We start from the raw sequence: 19,247 nt of genomic DNA on the forward strand, positions 1-19,247 counted from the left end.
CTGTCTTTGCCTCATGAATCTGGGTGGAAAACTTGCCACTGTATCTTCTTTGCAGTTTTCTCAACCTACACTGAACCTCCTTCTGTCTTTCTCTCTCTCTCTCTCTCTCTCTCTCTCTCTCTCTCTCTCTCTCTCTCTGTCTGTTGTGTGTGTGTGTGTGTGTGTGTGTTTGTGTGTGTGTCTGTGTGTCTGTGTGTGTGTGTGTCTGTGTGTGTGTGTATCTCTCAGAATTCTGCACAGCAGGATAAACTACTCTACCATTGCAAAATTAAGGTGCTTTTTTATTGTCCTAAATATATCTTTTGCTTTCCAAAATTTGAATGCTTTCAGCCAAGTCATTTCTACAGGAAAGAGGAGGCTAATGTGGCTAATGTGTCTCAAATCTATGTTTTTCACAAACCCATAGCATTCAGTAAGTTCAATTGAGCTGAATTGCACCCATCAAACAGGTCCAAAGATTCACTCCAGATAAAGAGAATTCAGCTTCTCTGTGGTTGCAGACTCCCTTACTCCTCATCTGTGATTTCTCCCTAGAGTGCACCTCTCTCATCTCACCATCCTCCCTACTGATGCCAGGACTTCAGAGACATTATTGTTTTTCTTTCTAAAGTTAACTTCATATCCTATAGTCCTGAAAGATAGCAAGGTATAGGAGGACACTGTGTACCAGAAAGCCAGTACTAGAGCAAAGCAACCAGATACCCCAGGATATGATAGTCCCCCAATATTCTGGCTTCCGCCAAAGGTGGAAAAAGTCCCCATATATCAGTAGAAAGCAATCGTTAGAACTCAAAATCCTTATTCACTAATCTTCCAATTCCCACACCCCAACTTTAAATCATCAGTGAATGTGGGAATTAAAGGTCCTGACATCAGACTCACCTCCCCTGATCACCAGACAGGATCAACTCAGGCTGTACTATGGTCAGCCTAAGGTTTCCTGAGTAGAGTCTTCATTCAGATTTAATGTACCACTTTAAAAGACAGACCCTGACCAACTCATGCTCTCTCTCTCTCTCTCTCTCTCTCTCTCTCTCTCTGTTACCATTACCTTGTTCTCTGACTTCTGGTCTCTGCTCTTCCTCTTACAACCTTAATCTCTTCTCCTGTCTTCCCCCCTCTCAATCCCACCTTTCTGAAACTCTATTGTTACTGGACTCTCTTTCGTTAGTGTTCCATTGCTGAAGGTTTTATCTCCATAGCAAGGATTCCTCTTCAATATAAACAAAAGAAAACCGGGGAGCCATGAAAATCAGTGAGGATTTCTCCCTGAACTCTCTCTGTCCATGTTTGGGTAGCAGGATCTTTTTCTCGGACTAAACACCAGAGAGATACCCTTCAACTCGGTGTGTTTCCTAAGTATGAGGTGCACCACCACATCTGCTGAGTGAACTGGGTGATTCATCTTTAAGCCTTCATCAGTTTCTTAACACCACTTTTAAGACCCCTGTGTCACCTTGACTGTTTGGACATTTTATTTTTCCGACCTGGGCCAAGAGTTCATGCTGACTCCCGTTTCTGAGATCTTGGGTACCTAGCCATCTTCGGCCTCGTCCATGGAAATACATCTTATGTTTATAGGATATTTCTGAACCTCTTCCTGTTGGTAAACTGTTCAAAGACTGTTGTGGATGAATGTTGTATACCCTATAAGTACAACAATGGACTAAGAAACGAATAGACTCACATTACACAACAATAGGTAAGTTTCACATTGTTAACTTCCACCAGGAAGTTTTAAATTCCATTTCTTAGACTAGATGGAGGGATCATTGGAATGCAGATACTTGGTTGCAGCAGATAATGTCAGTAGCAGGACAGAGTTCATTAGGCAGATAGGGCAACCTCCATGAGTATGGTGGGAGCCTGCAGCTGTACTGTGTCTGTATTGGTCTCAGCCTACAATACCTTGATCTGTCTTTTTGGCTGTGTGTATGTTTATCTATTTTATTTGGTCTCTCATTCTCTCTCTATCACTACTGTCTCTGTCTCTGTGTATCTCTGTCTCACATTGTCTCTCTATCTTCTTCTTTCTCTACAGCATGTGTGGGAGACTGCAACTCTACCAGCAATGCACTGGGCCTGGCTGCTATACCTAGCCTAACTCTCTCTCTCTCTCTCTCTCTCTCTCTCTCTTTCTGTCTCTCTCACTCTCTCTGTCTCTCTTTCTCTGTCTCTCTTTATCTAAATGTCTCTGTCTCTCTCTGCATGTGATATTCCAGTACTGCTTTGTGCCTCCATTTAGCCTTCGTCTGCCTTTCTCAGGCTCTGTCTGTGTCTGTATATCATTTTCATTCACTGTCTCTCAGTCTCTCTGTCCCTCTTTCTTTGCCTCATGAATCTGGGTGAAAACCTGCTGCTGTACCTTCTCTGGACTGGTCTCCCTATAAAGATAGCCTTTGTCTGTCTGTATGTATGTTTTTTCTCTGTGTGAGTCTGTATCTCTATCAGAATACTGAACAGCATGCTAAACCAATCTACTATGGAAAAATTAAGGTGCTTTTCTAATGTCCTAAAGATATTCCCTGCTTTCCATATGTGAGTACTTTCAGCCAAGTGGCTTCTATCATAAAAAGGCTGCTAATATATCTCAAATTTATGTTCTTCACAAACCCAAAGAATTTGGTAATTCCAGGGAGGTGAATTTGACCCATTCAAACAGATACAAAGATTCACTCCAGATAAATAATGTTCAGCATCTGCTTGTTCCCAAACTCCTTTACTCCTTGCCTGTGACCTCTCTCTAAAGAACACCTCCCTCATCTGACCATCCTCCCCTCTGATACCAGGATTTCAGGAACATTCTTTTCTAAACTTAACCTCATCTACTACATTCCTGACTGTTGGTGATGTGTATGAGGACACACATTCTGCCACAAAGCCTAGAGTGGGTCAGAGCAACCAGATACTCTGGATATTCTGGCACCCCAACATTCTTGGGTCACTCAATGGTGGTCAATGCCCTCTTACATCAGCAGGAATTGGTCTTGAGAACTCGACATACTTAATCACTAACCTGCTGAATCTAACTACCCAAATTTAATACTCAGTGAAGGTGGGAATGAAAGGTCCTAGCATCAGGCTGGCCTGCTCTGATTAACTGGAAGGATTACTCAGGCCTTACTATGGTCAGCCCAGTATTCCTTAAATCCTGAGTCTGCAGGCAGATTTAAAGGTCTCCATTAAAAGACAGTCCCCGCTCAACTCATGCTCTCTCTCTCTCTCTGTCTCTCTCTGTCTCTCTCTCTCTGTCTCTCTCTCCCTCTCTCTCTCTCTCTCTCTCTCTCTCTCTCTCTCTCTCTGTGTTACCATATCCTTCCTCTCTGCTTTCTGATCCTTGCTCTTCCTCTTACCCTCTTTGTCTCTTTTCTGTCTTCTCCCCTCACCCTCTCCCTGTCAGATATTCTACTGTTAATGGATTCTCTGCGTTTAGTGTTCCATTGTTGAGTGTTCCATCTCCATAGCAATGTTTCCCCTTCCTCATAAACAAAAGACCAACCCTGGAGCCATTAAAGACAAACAGAACATGTGATCCATTAGATTCAAAAGCCAAATAAGTGGATCCTATAGGAGTAGAAAAAAGAACAGATGACACCAGAAGCCAAGAATGTCAACAGGAAATAAGGTAACTGAGAGTGCAAAATAGGTACCAAAATATAGCTCAATGAGAAGAATAATCTACAGCAATATAGGTCACTAAAGATAATCACATTTTATAATATAGTAGCAAAAATCTAGAACAAAGGAGTTTGAATATTACAAATAAAAATACATGTTTCATATGAAGGAAATGCTAATTACATAGATTTGATCATTGCCCATTATTCATAGGCATCAGAATATCAATGTTTACCCCACAAATATTTGCAACTGTGTCAATATAACCCAAGTGTCTATTTTCTTGTTGTCTATCCATATAAATAAACAAAGAATCTGAAAGATCAGATGACAAAAATTCTGACACAGGGCAGTGCTATAGCTCACTGGTATAGTCCATACCTCTCATGCATGTTACTTTCGATTAAATTCCCAGTACTGCTTCCTGAGATGCAATTACAACTAAAAAAGAGTACACCTTACGTTTCTCCCTTACCTCTCTAGCTGCTCTTGCTCCAGCTTGGACTGCACCTGCCATGTAGCCACTCTACTATGTTGCTATCTCCATGCCTGCAAAGTAAATCCTGCCTACTGGCTGGTGAATCACCCTTCAAGTAAATAAAGATGCCCCACGTGTTAAATGGGAAGGTGCTGAGGGGAAATGAGGGAAACCAAAGGAAAGGAAACAAATCAAGGAGAAAACACTTATGAGTCTCAGCCCAAAGTAAATTCTATGTTGTTTCATGTATCTATGCACAGGCATCTAAACTATGAAGCCTGGGAGAAGCAGACTCTAAGTTTATTCATCACTAAAGGTGATCATGACTATTTTCAGCCAGCTAGTCAGTCTGGTGTACAGTTCTCCTATGTAGTATCTCTTGAAACTGAGCCAGTGACCCTGAACCCTATGCCTTCAAGGCAAAGTAGCAGTATACATGACAAAAGGTGTTTCTAAGGAAAAGTAGACTCCCAGGCCCTGCAGATCTCATCTCCTCCCACCTCAGCTGAATACCCTGAGCTCTCTTCCCTTTGAAGAATATCTGATGTTCCTCTGTTGACAAGAGAGAAGTTTTGTACAAACACATCCTTTTTCCTGTGAGTGGGTAGCCCTGTGAAAATAAATTTTTGAAGAGAGATCAAAAGGCTCCCCAAAAGACAATGTAGATGTCTTCATCTCAGAAGTGCTGCTGACATGTTCAATTCTGCCTATAACAGCTCTATGTGTTAACATCCAATTCTCTGGGGGCATCCACTAAGTTTTAAGCTGGTAATTTATCTGGGGTGTACAAATAAGAATACTGACTATTTCTACAATTCTTTGTGAACACAGATTGTTTGAATATGTACAAGCCCTATATGAGTTATTGCAGTGATTGGTTTGTACCTTCCATATTGGATCATGCTGCCAGGAGGGAAATAGGCTGTGCAGCAGCCCCCGGAGTACCACTATTCACACCAATTCTTCTCTTCATAATGGATCGACTGAAGTTCAATGGGGGAGAAAATTAGAAAAGAAAATAATAGTGGAACTACTATTTGCCAATAGTGAAGGCTCTTATGTAGTTTACATTAATAATAGTTTATTTTTAAAGCATAAAGTGCGGATGGAACACAGTGGTATGAATGTGCCAGACCCTGAGTTTGAGTCCCAGCATAAGAAAAATAAGAAAATTAGAAAGAACAGGAAATGGGAGAAGTAAGATAGGAGGGAGAGGAAAAGAAATCAGTCTGAAACTGAGTGGTAGAACACTTTCCTAGCATGCACAAGACACCAAGTTTAATTCCCAGTATTGCAAGAAAAAAGAGTACATTGTAAAACAGACACTAATTTTCTTAACCTCTTGCCTAAGGGAGTCAAGACATAGCATAATACTTGGTAGAGAAGACATTCTCATTCGTGCAGATTCTAAAGATTAGCACTGAGTCTTCAGGAAATCCTACCAACAATCAGTTTTTGGAGGTCTCCACGTTCAAGTGTCTAAGGTATCTAGTCAGGTCTCCCTGACAATGGCAGACTGGGAGGGAGCAAATAGAAGACAGAGCAAAATGGATCTGTCCAGAATCCCTTCCCTAAGCTGTAAAAGTTCATGACAAAAATACTGCTCAAAAGAAACAATTAAGATGAATGTGCTCCTTGGGGAATATGAGAGAGCCTTCCACAAATTCCCTATCATATTCCACGTGTTTATTATTTGCACACATAAAACAATAATCAGCAGAAAATATCCTCAGCTATTGATGCACTCTTAAGAAACCATTTATTTCTCACTGCTTTCAGAAGCAGTATATAAAAAAAAACCCTGGGAGTGCCAAATGATATATGAAGTGAGTCTCCATATGGAGAAATGAATTAGCATCTCTCTGATCTGGGAAAACATAAATCTTCTGTATTAAATATATATCACAGTGCCTTTTGGTAACATATGATGACATACCTATGGTTTTGTTTTACAGCAAGCACTTGACAAAGACAGAAGCACAAGATCTCTGTTCTTCAGAGCAATCTCACTGATCTGTGACATAATAATTGTGGCTCCAAATCTCTTACTACAATTGAATGCCTACTATGCAGTGAACACTTAAAAAGAAAAAGTGATGCCATATGACAAGTTCTATGTACCTTACATTAGTTTTTAATGCCTTTGGATTTATGAAATTAGTTCTCTAATTTAAACACACCCATCTCGATTCCCTGTTTAAGACTTACAAGACACCAGAACTTTCTTTAATTTACAACGCTTGAACCAACAGATCAAAGTCTGTTAGAGACTCGGGTCTCCTTGAGATCCCAGAACTTTGGCATACAGGTCAGAGATTTTCCTCTTCCTATAGAGAAGAGCAAAGGTATGTTAAATAAGTCATAACTGATGGGCATAGAATAAACAATTAAGTTCTAGGGTACTTGACAATGACTTCCTTGAAGAAAAATTCAGTTTAATAGTCTTCTCTAACTACAAAACAAATCATCTGCTACGCCCACGGCGGTCACGCCTGTGCAGCAGAAGATGCCACTAAGGCGGGTTAAGGCCGCTGGGTTGGGGTCTGTGCTCCCCGGAGATGAGCCCCAGGCGGTTCCCTGGTGATCATGATGCCCGATGAGTCAACTCGAAGCAGCTGTCATTGGTGCCACTGCAGCCTCTTCTTCCTTGTCTTTTGTTCTGTGTATTTCTTGTGTCTTGCCAGCAAACTACACTGATGTTAAAGGAACATCTGAGGACATGCTAAACTCTGTCCCACCGTTTATTAAAGCCTTTGCTGAAGTGGCCAGTTTAGGGAATAAGATGGATGAATCATGAAGGAAAAAGACAGCTTTAGAAAGACTTGCCTTTCTTAAAAAGAATAGCTAGATCTAGAAAGCCCTGGTGTAGATGGGATAAAAAAGAGAGAAAAGAAGTATTAGAAAGCATGAAGCCAACATTAAAATACTGAGTGACTTTATAGAAAGGGTTTGATAGACTTCATGATGTAGAAGAACTTTATGAGGCTTATTTTACAGAAGACTTAGACTCTGAGGTCTAAAGATATCTGGGGCCAGAAAATCAGGAAATGGGTAAGAGACGTGGTTGGTGGTATGAGACAGATTTTGGAGAACTCTTAGATCATGTCTTTGGGCAATGACCACAATCTGAAGCTGAGAATAGATCATCTATAAACAATTTTGCTGTTCTTTTTCTTTCTGTTGTATGATCTGGTGATGTAGCCCCCTTGCCAAGTTCCCTGATCCCCCTTGCCAAGTTCCCTGATTGTAACAGTATATAAGCATTGCTTGAGATGAAGTAAAATTGCAGCAGCATATTCAACTACATTGAGTGTGTCTGTCTGTCATTTCCTCGCCGATTCCTGATTTCTCCTTGAGCCTTCTCCCTTGTTCCCCTCGGTCGGTGGTCTCCACGAGAGGCGGTCCGTGGCAGGTGGCGCCCAGAACAGGGACTCGAAGGACAGGTAATCTTTCTTTTCTTTCTCCTCAGAAATCAGGTACGGCTCTTACCAGGGAACTGCAGTCCCGCCAGTAAAGGATCACTGGTTAAGTGTAAGTAATCACAGGAAAACATGGGGCAATCTATGACTAAGAATGAGAGGATGCTGGTAACTATGTTACAGAGAATGTTACATAAATCAGGGTTTATGGTCTCATCTAAGGCATTGGGGCAATTTATGCTATTCATAAAAGAAGTTAGCCCTTGGTTCATGGAGGAAGGAACTATGTCACTAGAAGAGTGGATAAAAGTAGGTAAAGAAATGCGTCGGCATGTTCAGAAGAATGGTGAAAAAACCCTTCCCCCTCAAGCATTTCAATTGTGGTATCAGGTTCGAGAAATTTTATCTGAAACCACCCCCTTTGAGGGGCTTATGAGGGAAACAGCATCAGATGAAGGATCGCCTATTTATGATGAAATGGGCCCGGAGGAAGGGGCGCCAGAGGAAAAGGTTCCACTTAAATCCTCTGCCCCTTCAGCTCCTCCTGTGACTATTACCTATGCTAAACCAGACTTTGAAGGTCTTGGATTAAAGGATGATGATGATTGGGGACTGGATGATCAGATGGTAGAACAAGATTTTGAGGATGATTTCCGAGATCATTCAGACAATCGTAGGCCCCTAAGGGCTAGTAAGAATCCCCCGCAGCGAAAAGAATCGGCCTCCTCTTCCTCCGATGGGTTTTAGAGGAGCAATGGCCGAGGCTCGACGCTTGGGAGATACTACCTTTTCTACCTTTCCAGTCACAGAATCCTTAGGAGAGGATGAAGGCCCTATATGGGAGCCTTTGCCACTAAAGACACTAAAGGAATTACAGAGTGCAGTTAAGACTGTGGGAGCTTCAGCCCCCTACACTCTGCAGGTTTTGGATATGGTGGCTAGCCTTTGGCTGACTCCATATGATTGGATGCAGACAGCCAAAGCAACCCTGTCTCCTGGGGACTATATCCTTTGGAGAACAGACTATGAGGACCGGTGTAAGGACACCATAGTGCAGTCCCTCAAAAAGAGAGGGGCTAAACCCACAATGTCTATGCTTATGGGGACTGAGGGGTATGCCACGCTACAAGCACAAACCAGCATTCCTAGAGAAGTGCTGGAAGCAATAACTCAGAATGCTGTCCAAGCTTGGCGAAAGCTGCCTCCTCCAGGAACCAAGGGAGGAGCATTGGCTAGTATTAGACAGGGCACAGAAGAAGCCTATCAGGAATTCATTTCCCGTTTGGAGGAGGCTGTAGGAAGGATGCTCCCCCCATCTGAAGGGACAGACATTCTTCTCAAGCAGCTTGCCTGGGAAAATGCCAATGCTCTATGTCAAGATTTAATACGCCCCATTAGGAAGACAGGATCTATTCAGGACTACATAAAAGCATGTATGGATGCCTCACCAGCGGTAGTTCAGGGTATGGCCTACGCTGCAGCCATGAAAGGTCAGAAATTCAGCGCCTATGTAAAGAAGACTTATGGAGGCAGTGGAGGAGGATGTGATTCATCCTCCCCGACCTGTAATAACTGTGGTCAATCAGGGCACCTGCAGAAAGACTGCAGGAAGCCGCGAGGCTCAGTGCCTCGGGGAACTCCCGGTCTGTGTCCCCGGTGTAAAAAGGGGAAGCACTGGAAGAATGAGTGCAAATCAAAGTTTCATAAGAATGGTTCTTCTCTAAATAGAGATGATAAAGAGGAACCTGAGGAGTCAAAAAACTAGGTCAGGGGTGTTCTCCTAACCCCGCACCCAAGGGAGAGGAGAAAACCTCACCTGGGCTAGGGTTAAATCCTGAAGCTCCAGAATTTACTATTCATGAATTGCCTAGAGCAACGCCAGGAAGTGCAGGTCTAGACCTGGCTAGTGCAAAGGATATGATTCTGTCAAAATGGGATGGAATATCCTTGGTTCCAACAAAGGTTAAAGGGACACTGTTGCCACAAACAGTGGGATTAATTATAGGAAGGAGTTCTAATTATCAGAGGAATTTTGAAGTACTTCCTGGTGTATTAGATGCAGATACTGAGAGTGACATAAAAATAATGGTTAGGCCTTTATCAGAGACTATGCAAATACATAAAGGACAAAGAATAGCGCAGTTATTACTGTTGCCCTATATAAAATTACCTAATCAAGTCATAAAAACAAAGAGAGGTCAGGGCCAATTTGGATCCACTGATGGAGTTCTCTGGGTCCAGGACCTAGGAAACCGTCCTTTTAAAATTATAAAATTAAATGGAAAAGGATTTAAGGGCTTACTCGACACAGGGGCAGACAGGACATGCATTTCTGCCTCTGACTGGCCTGCAAGTTGGCCAGTACATAAAACAGGATCCTCCTTGATGGGATTGGGATCAGCCTCAGGAGTGATGCAAAGTTCTGCACATTTGAAATGGAATTGTGATGGAAAAGAGGGACTCATACAACCTTATGTACTTCCCTCTCTCCCATTTACATTGTGGGGAAGAGACATCTTATACTCTATGAATGTAAAATTGGTGACCTCAGATCAGCTGAGCCATCAAAATTTTTCATAGGGGCCACTGCTGAAGGGCTATATGCTGACAAAATTGAGTGGCTTACTCAGGAGCCTATATGGGTGAGTCAGTGGCCCCTAACAGAAGAAAAGATACAGGCTCTGGAACAACTAGTACAAGAACAATTGGAAAAGGGACATATAGTAGAGTCTAATAGTCCATGGAATACCCCAGTATTTGTGATTAAGAAAAAATCTGGAAAATGGAGGTTATTGCAAGACTTAAGGGCAGTAAATGCAGTAATGAAAGACATGGGAGCTCTTCAACCAGGGTTGCCATCCCCAGTGGCAGTCCCCCAAGGATGGGAAATAATAGTAATAGATTTGCAAGACTGCTTCTTTACTATCCACTTACATCCTGAGGATAGTGAACATTTTGCCTTCAGTGTACCCTCAGTAAATTTTAAACAGCCTTTTAGACGTTATCAGTGGGTGACTCTCCCACAGGGTATGAAAAATAGTCCTACATTATGTCAGAAATTTGTTGATCAGGCTTTAAAAAATGTAAGAGAAAAATTCAGTTCCTCCTATATAATACATTATATGGATGATATATTATTGGCTAATCCTGACAAAGAAGTTTTAGATATGTTATTAAAAGAAATTATAAAGCAGCTGACTGCCTTTGGGTTGGTAATAGCCCCAGAGAAGATACAAAAGAATAAACCTATAAGTTATTTAGGGCATCACATAAATAATGATTATATTAATTCACAGAAATTAACAATAAGGAAGGATAAATTAAAAACATTAAATGATTTTCAAAAATTGTTAGGAGATATTAATTGGATAAGGCCATATTTAAAAATAACTACAGGGGCATTGAGTCCTTTGTTTGCCTTGCTACATGGAGATCCTAATCCAAAGTCATCAAGAGTATTAACGCCTGAGGCTATGCAAGCTATATCTATAGTTAAAGAAGCTTTGAGTAAAGCTAGGGTAAAGCAATTAGATTATACTAAATATTGGTCATTGTTGATCTTTGCTACATATTATACTCCTACTGCTTGCCTTTGGCAACAAGGGGTGTTGGAGTGGTTACATCTTCCTCATACACAATCAAAAATGTTAGCAGATTATCCTTATATGTGTTCCTTATTGATAGCAAAAGGGAGACAAAGATCTAGAGAATTATTTGGGCAAGAGTTCAAAATACTTATTACCCCCTATAATAAAGCACAAATTGATAATTTATTGCAAAATAATGAGGATTGGGTCCTAGCATTGCAAGGCTTTACAGGTCAAATATTGTATCATTACCCCAGACATCCAATAACTTTGTTTCCAGCTTTGGAGACTGCTCTTTTATTAGGAAAATCCCCTATTTTACCTCTTTTACAAGAATTGCAGCAATGCATTTGGCAAAGAACTCAGAAGTTCTATGTAGGGCACATAAGAGGGCATAGTAATCTGCCTGGGCCTTTGGCACATGGTAATGCCATGGCAGATTTTTATACTCAAGAAGGAGCATTTAATGTGCAAGAAGCCCAAGAAAGTCATGCTGTTCATCATCAAAATGCATTAGCCCTAAAAAGAATGTTTCAAATAACCAGGGAGCAAGCAAGACAGATAGTAAAGCAGTGCGCCCAATGCCCACCTGCTCACTGCACTTTAAAAATGGGGGTCAACCCTAGAGGCTTAAAACCAAATGTGTTATGGCAAATGGATGTGACGCATGTCCCCTCATTTGGGCGACTGTGTTATGTTCATGTAACTGTAGATACCTTTTCTCATCTAGTAACAGCCACTGCTCGGACAGGAGAAGCTGTAAAGGATGTGATACAACATCTAACTCATTGTTTTCAAGTGATGGGTATGCCGTCTCAAATTAAGACAGACAATGGTCCGGCATATACCTCCAAGGCTTTTGAATCATTTTGTGCTCAATGGCATATAGTCCACACTACAGGAATCCCTTATAATCCACAAGGGCAAGCTATTATAGAGAGAACTCATCAGGTCTTGAAAACGCAAATTGAACGCTTACAAAAGGCCAATGAATATTTTACTCCTCATCATATTTTGTCTCACACCTTATTTGTTTTAAATCATTTAAACACAAATGAGAAGAATGTCACACCTGCTATGGTACATTGGGCACATGAATTTAATTCCGCCCTTCCAAAAGTTATGTGGAAAGATCTTCTTTCTGGTCTTTGGAAAGGACCGGACATCCTAATAACCTCGGGACGAGGGTATGCTTGTGTATTTCCACAGGATGCCGACTCCCCCATCTGGATCCCAGATAGGCTCGTCCGGCCCGCAGAGGGACAAGCGGCGCAGAAAGAGGAAGTGGCAAAAACAGCAGAAGCAGCTAATGACTCAGAAAAAGAAAATAAAACTACGGTCTTCGCAGACAAGAAGAATCACTTGGATGAAGATCAAGCACCTGATGAAAGAAGCAAAAACCTTGCTGAAACAGCAAGGAAAACCCCTAACAGCTAGCATGAACTTTCTTGCCATTTTGGCTTTAATTTCTACTCCCCCCAGCGTAGAGGGTGTGGCCTATTGGGCTTACATCCCCAATCCTCCGATCTTACAGCCTGTGGGTTGGCTGGATCAGGAGCCCATTAGAGTTCTAACCAATGATACTGTCAGGATGGGTGGTGCTCGGGACTCTGACGCGAGAGCCAGCTCGTCCTCCTTAATAACCTTTGAGGGCAGAGCAGACTCGCTGCCAATTTGTATCACACTGCAAGGGAAAGTGCCGGAAGGCTGCCTGAGCACAGGGTATCGTACTTTCTTAACTGATGGTCCTGACAAGGAGAGTGCTGGTAAGCGCTGGGTCTGGGAAACACAATTCCAGACTCTTGGAGATCCCTTGTATAAAGAGAATTTTATTAAAGTTTCTGAGATACCAATAGATCCTTGTATCCTAAAATATCATGATAAGGATCAATTCTGGGACTCCTCTTTGACTAAATTTCCTGCTTGGTTAACCTGTGGGTTTCCTAATGCAGCCACATGGTATCAACCTAAGAATTCTGAGCTGCAAATATGGGATTATTCTAATTCTAATGGACAGAATAATGTTTATGAGAGTTACTTAAAATCCCATAAGGAAAAGTTTCATGATTATGAGTATGTAGGAGAAGGTGAGCCTCTTAGGCGATGATTCTCTCCTGGGCTTGTGGAGCCTACATAGTTTACAGTTAAAGGAAATACAACCAAAAAACATACAGATTTGTTTAGACTTGTTGCTGCCGCTAACATGTTTTTGGAAAAAAGACCTAATCATACTCTGCCGGATGCCATTGGGTTGCGTGCTTGTGTTTCTTATCCTAATGCTCTGTTGTTAGCTCAATCTGCTTTTGTTAATATTTCTTTGATTAGAAATTCATATCAACTTACTTGTCATTCTTGTAAATTGACAAATTGTATTACTTCAGCAGAATCTAAGAATTTGGGTACCATGCTTATTGTACGCAGGCCTCCATTTGTTATGCTGCCAGTGGATCTAAAAGATGATCCTTGGTATGATAACTCAGCACTACAGGTGCTAGATACTTTGAAGGACTTGGTTCGACCACGGAGGTTTGTGACTGTATTTATCTTGGGTATCACAGCATTAATTTCGATACTCACTACTTTTGCTGTGGCTACCACGTCTTTAGTACAGGAAATTCATACAGCTCATTATGTGAATGCATTAAATCAAAATATAACTTCTGCTTTGATGGAGCAAGCAGCTATTGATACTAAGCTAGAAGCAAAAATAAATGTATTAGAAGAGGTTGTCCTTGCCCTTGGACAGGATATCTCAAATTTAAAGACCACCCTCTCCACGCGTTGTCATAGTGGATTTAGATCAATCTGCGTGACACCTCTACCTTATAATCAGTCTCAGTCATGGGATAAGGTGAAAGCTCATTTACAAGGAGTCTGGCTAGATAGAGATATTACACATGATTTAGGAACCCTACAGAGAGATATTTCTGCTATGAGTCAGGCACATTTGCAGCTTGGAGGATTACAGGATTTGGCCACAGAAATACAACAAGGAATAAAAGCTCTCAATCCATTGGATTGGATGCAGTATTTTGCTTTCATTGGCGTAGTTTTGCTGCTGGTCCTTTTGGTTGTATTCTTATTTCCATGTCTCTTGAAATGTCTTTTCAGCTCTGTGGCCGAAATGCAGCAAGAAGTCTTTGAGTTGCAATTTAAAAATAAAAAACGGGGAACTGCTACGCCCACGGCGGTCACGCCTGTGTAGCAGAAGATGCCACTAAGGCGGGTTAAGGCCGCTGGGTTGGGGTCTGTGCTCCCCGGAGATGAGCCCCAGGCGGTTCCCTGGTGATCATGATGCCCGATGAGTCAACTCGAAGCAGCTGTCATTGGTGCCACTGCAGCCTCTTCTTCCTTGTCTTTTGTTCTGTGTATTTCTTGTGTCTTGCCAGCAAACTACACTGATGTTAAAGGAACATCTGAGGACATGCTAAACTCTGTCCCACCGTTTATTAAAGCCTTTGCTGAAGTGGCCAGTTTAGGGAATAAGATGGATGAATCATGAAGGAAAAAGACAGCTTTAGAAAGACTTGCCTTTCTTAAAAAGAATAGCTAGATCTAGAAAGCCCTGGTGTAGATGGGATAAAAAAGAGAGAAAAGAAGTATTAGAAAGCATGAAGCCAACATTAAAATACTGAGTGACTTTATAGAAAGGGTTTGATAGACTTCATGATGTAGAAGAACTTTATGAGGCTTATTTTACAGAAGACTTAGACTCTGAGGTCTAAAGATATCTGGGGCCAGAAAATCAGGAAATGGGTAAGAGACATGGTTGGTGGTATGAGACAGATTTTGGAGAACTCTTAGATCATGTCTTTGGGCAATGACCACAATCTGAAGCTGAGAATAGATCATCTATAAACAATTTTGCTGTTCTTTTTCTTTCTGTTGTATGATCTGGTGATGTAGCCCCCTTGCCAAGTTCCCTGATCCCCCTTGCCAAGTTCCCTGATTGTAACAGTATATAAGCATTGCTTGAGATGAAGTAAAATTGCAGCAGCATATTCAACTACATTGAGTGTGTCTGTCTGTCATTTCCTCGCCGATTCCTGATTTCTCCTTGAGCCTTCTCCCTTGTTCCCCTCGGTCGGTGGTCTCCACGAGAGGCGGTCCGTGGCAATCATCAATTAATCTCTGAACTCATTTTATATGATTCAGCGGATTTTTCTCTTTTTAATAGCAAGACAATTATTTTACATGTCAGTCCCAGGTCCCTCTCCCTCTCCTCCTCTCCTGCTTCCCCAACTAATACCCTACCCATCCCATACGCTTTCTGCTCCCCAGGAAGAGTGAGGCGTTCCATAGGGGGTCTTTAAATTCTGCAATATTCTTTGGCATAGGGCCTAGGTCAACCCCCTTATATCTAGGCTAAGGGAGTATCCCTCCATGTGGAATGGGCTCCTAAAATCCATTCCAATGTTAGCTTTAAGTACTGATCCACTATAAGAGGTCCCATAGATTTCCAAGGTCTCCCGACTGACAATCACATTCAGGGGCTCTTGACCCCTTTTCTCATCAGTCCTCCTTCTCTGTGTCTGGATTTCAGTTCAATTAAAGGTTTGGCTGTGCGTGTCTCCTGAACAGATTTCTATATGCTGATTAACATCATATACTTCAACACAGTAATTTGAAGAATCAACAGAATTTTCCTTTTTTAAAAAAGACAAGGTCTCATGTAGTTGTTGAATACTAATATTTAAAGCAGGGTGTTCTGATAAGTCAAAATGGATTAAAGACCTCAAAATAAACCCAGCCACACTGAACCTACTAGAAGATAAAGTGGGAAATACCCTTGAATTAATCGGTACAGGAGACTGCTTCATAAACATAACACCAGTAGCACAGACACTGAGATCAACAATGAATAAATGGGACCTCCTGAAACTGAGGGGCTTCTGTAAAGCAAAGGACACAGTCAGCAAGACAAAATGATACCCCAAAAACTGGGAAAAGATATTCACCAACCCCACATCTGAGAAATGGCTGAGATCCAAAATATACGAAGAACTCAAGAAGCTATACTCCAAAACACCAAACAATCCAATTAAAAAAATTGGGTCACAGAACAAAATAGACAATTCTCAATAGAGGAATCTGAAATGACTGAAAGACACATAAAGTGTTCAACATCCTTAGCCATCAGGGAAAGACAAATCAAAACAACTCTGAGATACCATCTTACTCCTGTCAGAATGGTTAAAATCAAAAACAACAATGACAGTTTATGATGGAGAGGATGCAGAGAAAGAGGAACACTCCTCCACTGCTGGTGGGAGTGCCAACTTGTACAGCACTTTGGAAACCAGTATGGCAATTCCTCAAGAAAATGGGAATGAGTCTACCACAAGATCCAGCAATTCCACTCCTAGGCGTATGCCCAAAAGAAGCACATTCATATAGCAAGGACATATGTTCAACCATGTTCACCACAGCATTATTTGTAATAGACAGAAACTGGAAGCAGCCTAGATGCCCCTCAACCAAAGAATGGATAGAGAAATTGTGGTACATTTACACAATGGAGTACTACTCAGCAGAAAAAAAAAAAACAATGGAATCTTGAAATTTACAGGAAAATGGATGGAACTCAAAGAAGCCATTATGAGTGAGGTAACCCAATCACAAAAAGACAAACATGATATGTACTAACTCATATGTGGATTTTAGACATAGAGTAAGTGATTACCATCCTACAATCCACAGTTACAGAGATAATAGTAAACATAGAATACCCTAAAAGAGACAAACTTTGTCCACTGGAGAAGGGGAAAGGGTCACCATCCCCTGAGCAAATTTGGAACATGGGAAGAGGGGAGGAATCTACAAGTGTGAGAAGGGAAGAAAAGGAAGGATGCAGAGGTCATGAGAAAGCAGAAATTTTGAGTCACGTGTAGATTAGAAAAAAGGTAATATGACTGGTAGGATTTTAGTTGGGGGGGTGATAGAGGAGGAAGGGAGCGAGAAGGGAATTGGGATCATCATGTGACTCAATCTTGTTTGTAATTCAAATAAATAAATAACTAAATAAATAAATAAATAAATAAATAAATAAGACAAGGTCTCACTATGTATAGCCTGTAACTTGCTATGCAGATGAGGATGGTTTCAAACTTGCTATGATCCCTTGTCTCAGCCTCCTGAGCACTGACATTATGGGTGTATTCTACCATGCCTGGCTAAAAATTCCTTGAAAGGAGATACAGTTTAAACTCACAACTATTCCTAGTGACTTTAAAAAAAAAAATAATTTCCTAAATTTACTCATCTACAAAATTAATAGATCTGTTTCACATATTGAATATATACTATTTACATTTACTTTTTTCAGCTTTTACATAGTTTTAAAATGTGGAAATGAGAGAGACCATAGAGGAAGTCCCAGCACTGCAGGATGGCACAGTGAGCTCTAATAGACTATGGAAATCTATTTCTGCCAACCGACCCAGAGTCTAGGTGAGTGAGTCTCTGTCCTACACAACTCCCGCCCAAAACATCACTATACCCCGCCCCCATCCCCCACCTGCGCCTTCCCCTGCTGGCTTGGGGTAGACACACCCAGGCAGGGTGGAGGTCCCTTCTCCCTGAATCTGGTAGCACCAAACTTTTCCATTCTTTCCGCCGACCAACCCAGGAACTAGGTGAGTGAGTCTCTGCCCTTACCCAACCACCACCTAAACCATCACTCACCCCGACCACATGCCCACCCCTCCTATGTGCCTGGCCCTGCGGTCTTGGGGTAGACACACCCAGGCAGGGAGGAGCTCCCTGCTCCCTGAATCTGGTAGCACCGCACTTTTCCATCCTTTCTGCCAACCGACCCAGGAACTGGGTGAATGAGTCTGCCCTTAACCAACCACCACCTAAACCATCATTCACCCCGACCACATGCCCACCATCCCATGCGCCTGCACCTTCTGGCTTGGGGTAGACACGCCCAGGCAGGGAGGAGGTCCCTACTCCCTGAATCTGGTAGCACCCCACTCTTCCATCTCTTTCTACCAAACGATCCAAAAGGAGTGAGGAGACTACCAGGAGAGGCAAGACCATCCAGAGTTGTGGACATTAAATTCCTGGCCCCCACACACCACTGGTTCACAAGAGGAGACAGAGAGACCCCACCTGCACCCACTAAAAGAAGATAAGTGAAGAAGACAGAATAAGATTTCACTCAACAACAGAAAGACCAATATGACACCACCAGAATCTAGGGACCCCACTCTAGCAAGATCTGAAAAGCCAAACACAGAGCATAAAGATGAGATGGACCTCAAAAATTATATCAGCAAGATGATAGAGACCTTTAAAGAGGAAACAAGAAAATCCCTTAAAGAAAAGAAGAAAAATCAAACAAAAAAATTAAATGAAATGGAGTAAAAGACAAATGAAAAAAATTCAAGAAATAAATAAATCTCTTAAAGAATCTAAAGAAAGCCAAGAAAAAACATCCAAACAAGTGAAGGAAGCTCTTGAAACAGTTCAAAGCATGAAAGCTGAAATAGACACAATAAAGAAAACACAGAATGAGGCCATGCTGGAAATGGAAAGGCTGGACAAACAATCAGGAACTAAAGATGTGAGTATACCCAATAGAATTCAAGAGATGAAAGAGAGAATCTCAGCAATTGAAGACTTGCTAGAGGATATACATTCATCAACCAAAGAAAACCTCAAGTCCAACAAATCCCTAACACAAAATATCCAGGAAATATGGGACACCGTAAAAAGACCAACCCTAAGAAAAATAGGTGTAGAAGAAGGTGAAGAAACACTGCTCAAAGGCACAGAAAACATATTCAACAAAATAATAGAAGAAAACTTCCCCAAACTATGGAAGGATAAGCCTATGAATGTACAAGCAGCTTACAGGACACCAAACAGACTGGACCACGTAAAGATGTACCCCCAACACATAATCATCAAAACTCCAAATCTACAGAATAAAGAGAAAATACTAAGAGCAGCAAAGAAAAAAGGCCAAGTAACATATAAAGGCAAAACAATCAGAATCACACTCGACTACTCAATGGAAACTCTGAAAGCCAAAAGGTAGATACCATACAAGCATTAAGGGAGCATGGATGTCAACCTAGACTACTGTACCCAGCAAAACTTTCAATCACTAGAGATGGAGAAAACAAGATATTCCAT

The 19,247-nt window shown here is 41.6% G+C and overlaps 1 protein-coding gene and 1 pseudogene across 1 annotated transcript; one reads left to right on the top strand and one right to left on the bottom strand.

The window, feature by feature from the left end:
- Positions 1–4,021: 4,021 nt before the first annotated feature.
- The window catches only part of LOC113837615, a 36,251-nt pseudogene continuing 21,025 nt past the window's right edge, over positions 4,022–19,247 (bottom strand).
- LOC118239811 (endogenous retrovirus group K member 19 Env polyprotein-like) lies at positions 12,447–14,568 on the top strand. Its single transcript, XM_035453802.1, has 2 exons — positions 12,447–12,868; positions 14,214–14,568. The coding sequence occupies exons 1-2, from the start codon at positions 12,469–12,471 to the stop codon at positions 14,321–14,323; spliced, it is 510 nt and encodes a 169-aa protein (XP_035309693.1). The 5' UTR covers positions 12,447–12,468; the 3' UTR covers positions 14,324–14,568.

The sequence above is a fragment of the Cricetulus griseus genome, unplaced genomic scaffold (genome assembly GCF_003668045.3).
Source record: "Cricetulus griseus strain 17A/GY unplaced genomic scaffold, alternate assembly CriGri-PICRH-1.0 unplaced_scaffold_3, whole genome shotgun sequence".
Taxonomy (NCBI): Eukaryota; Metazoa; Chordata; class Mammalia; order Rodentia; family Cricetidae; genus Cricetulus; species Cricetulus griseus.

Coding starts and splice junctions, on each gene's coding strand:
- LOC118239811 (XM_035453802.1), top strand. CDS start 12,469: ATGAAGATCAAGCACCTGATGAAAGAAGCAAAAACCTTGCTGAAACAG. Junction 12,869..14,213: donor TCCTGACAAGGAGAGTGCTG/GTAAGCGCTGGG, acceptor ATGTCTTTTCAG/CTCTGTGGCCGAAATGCAGC.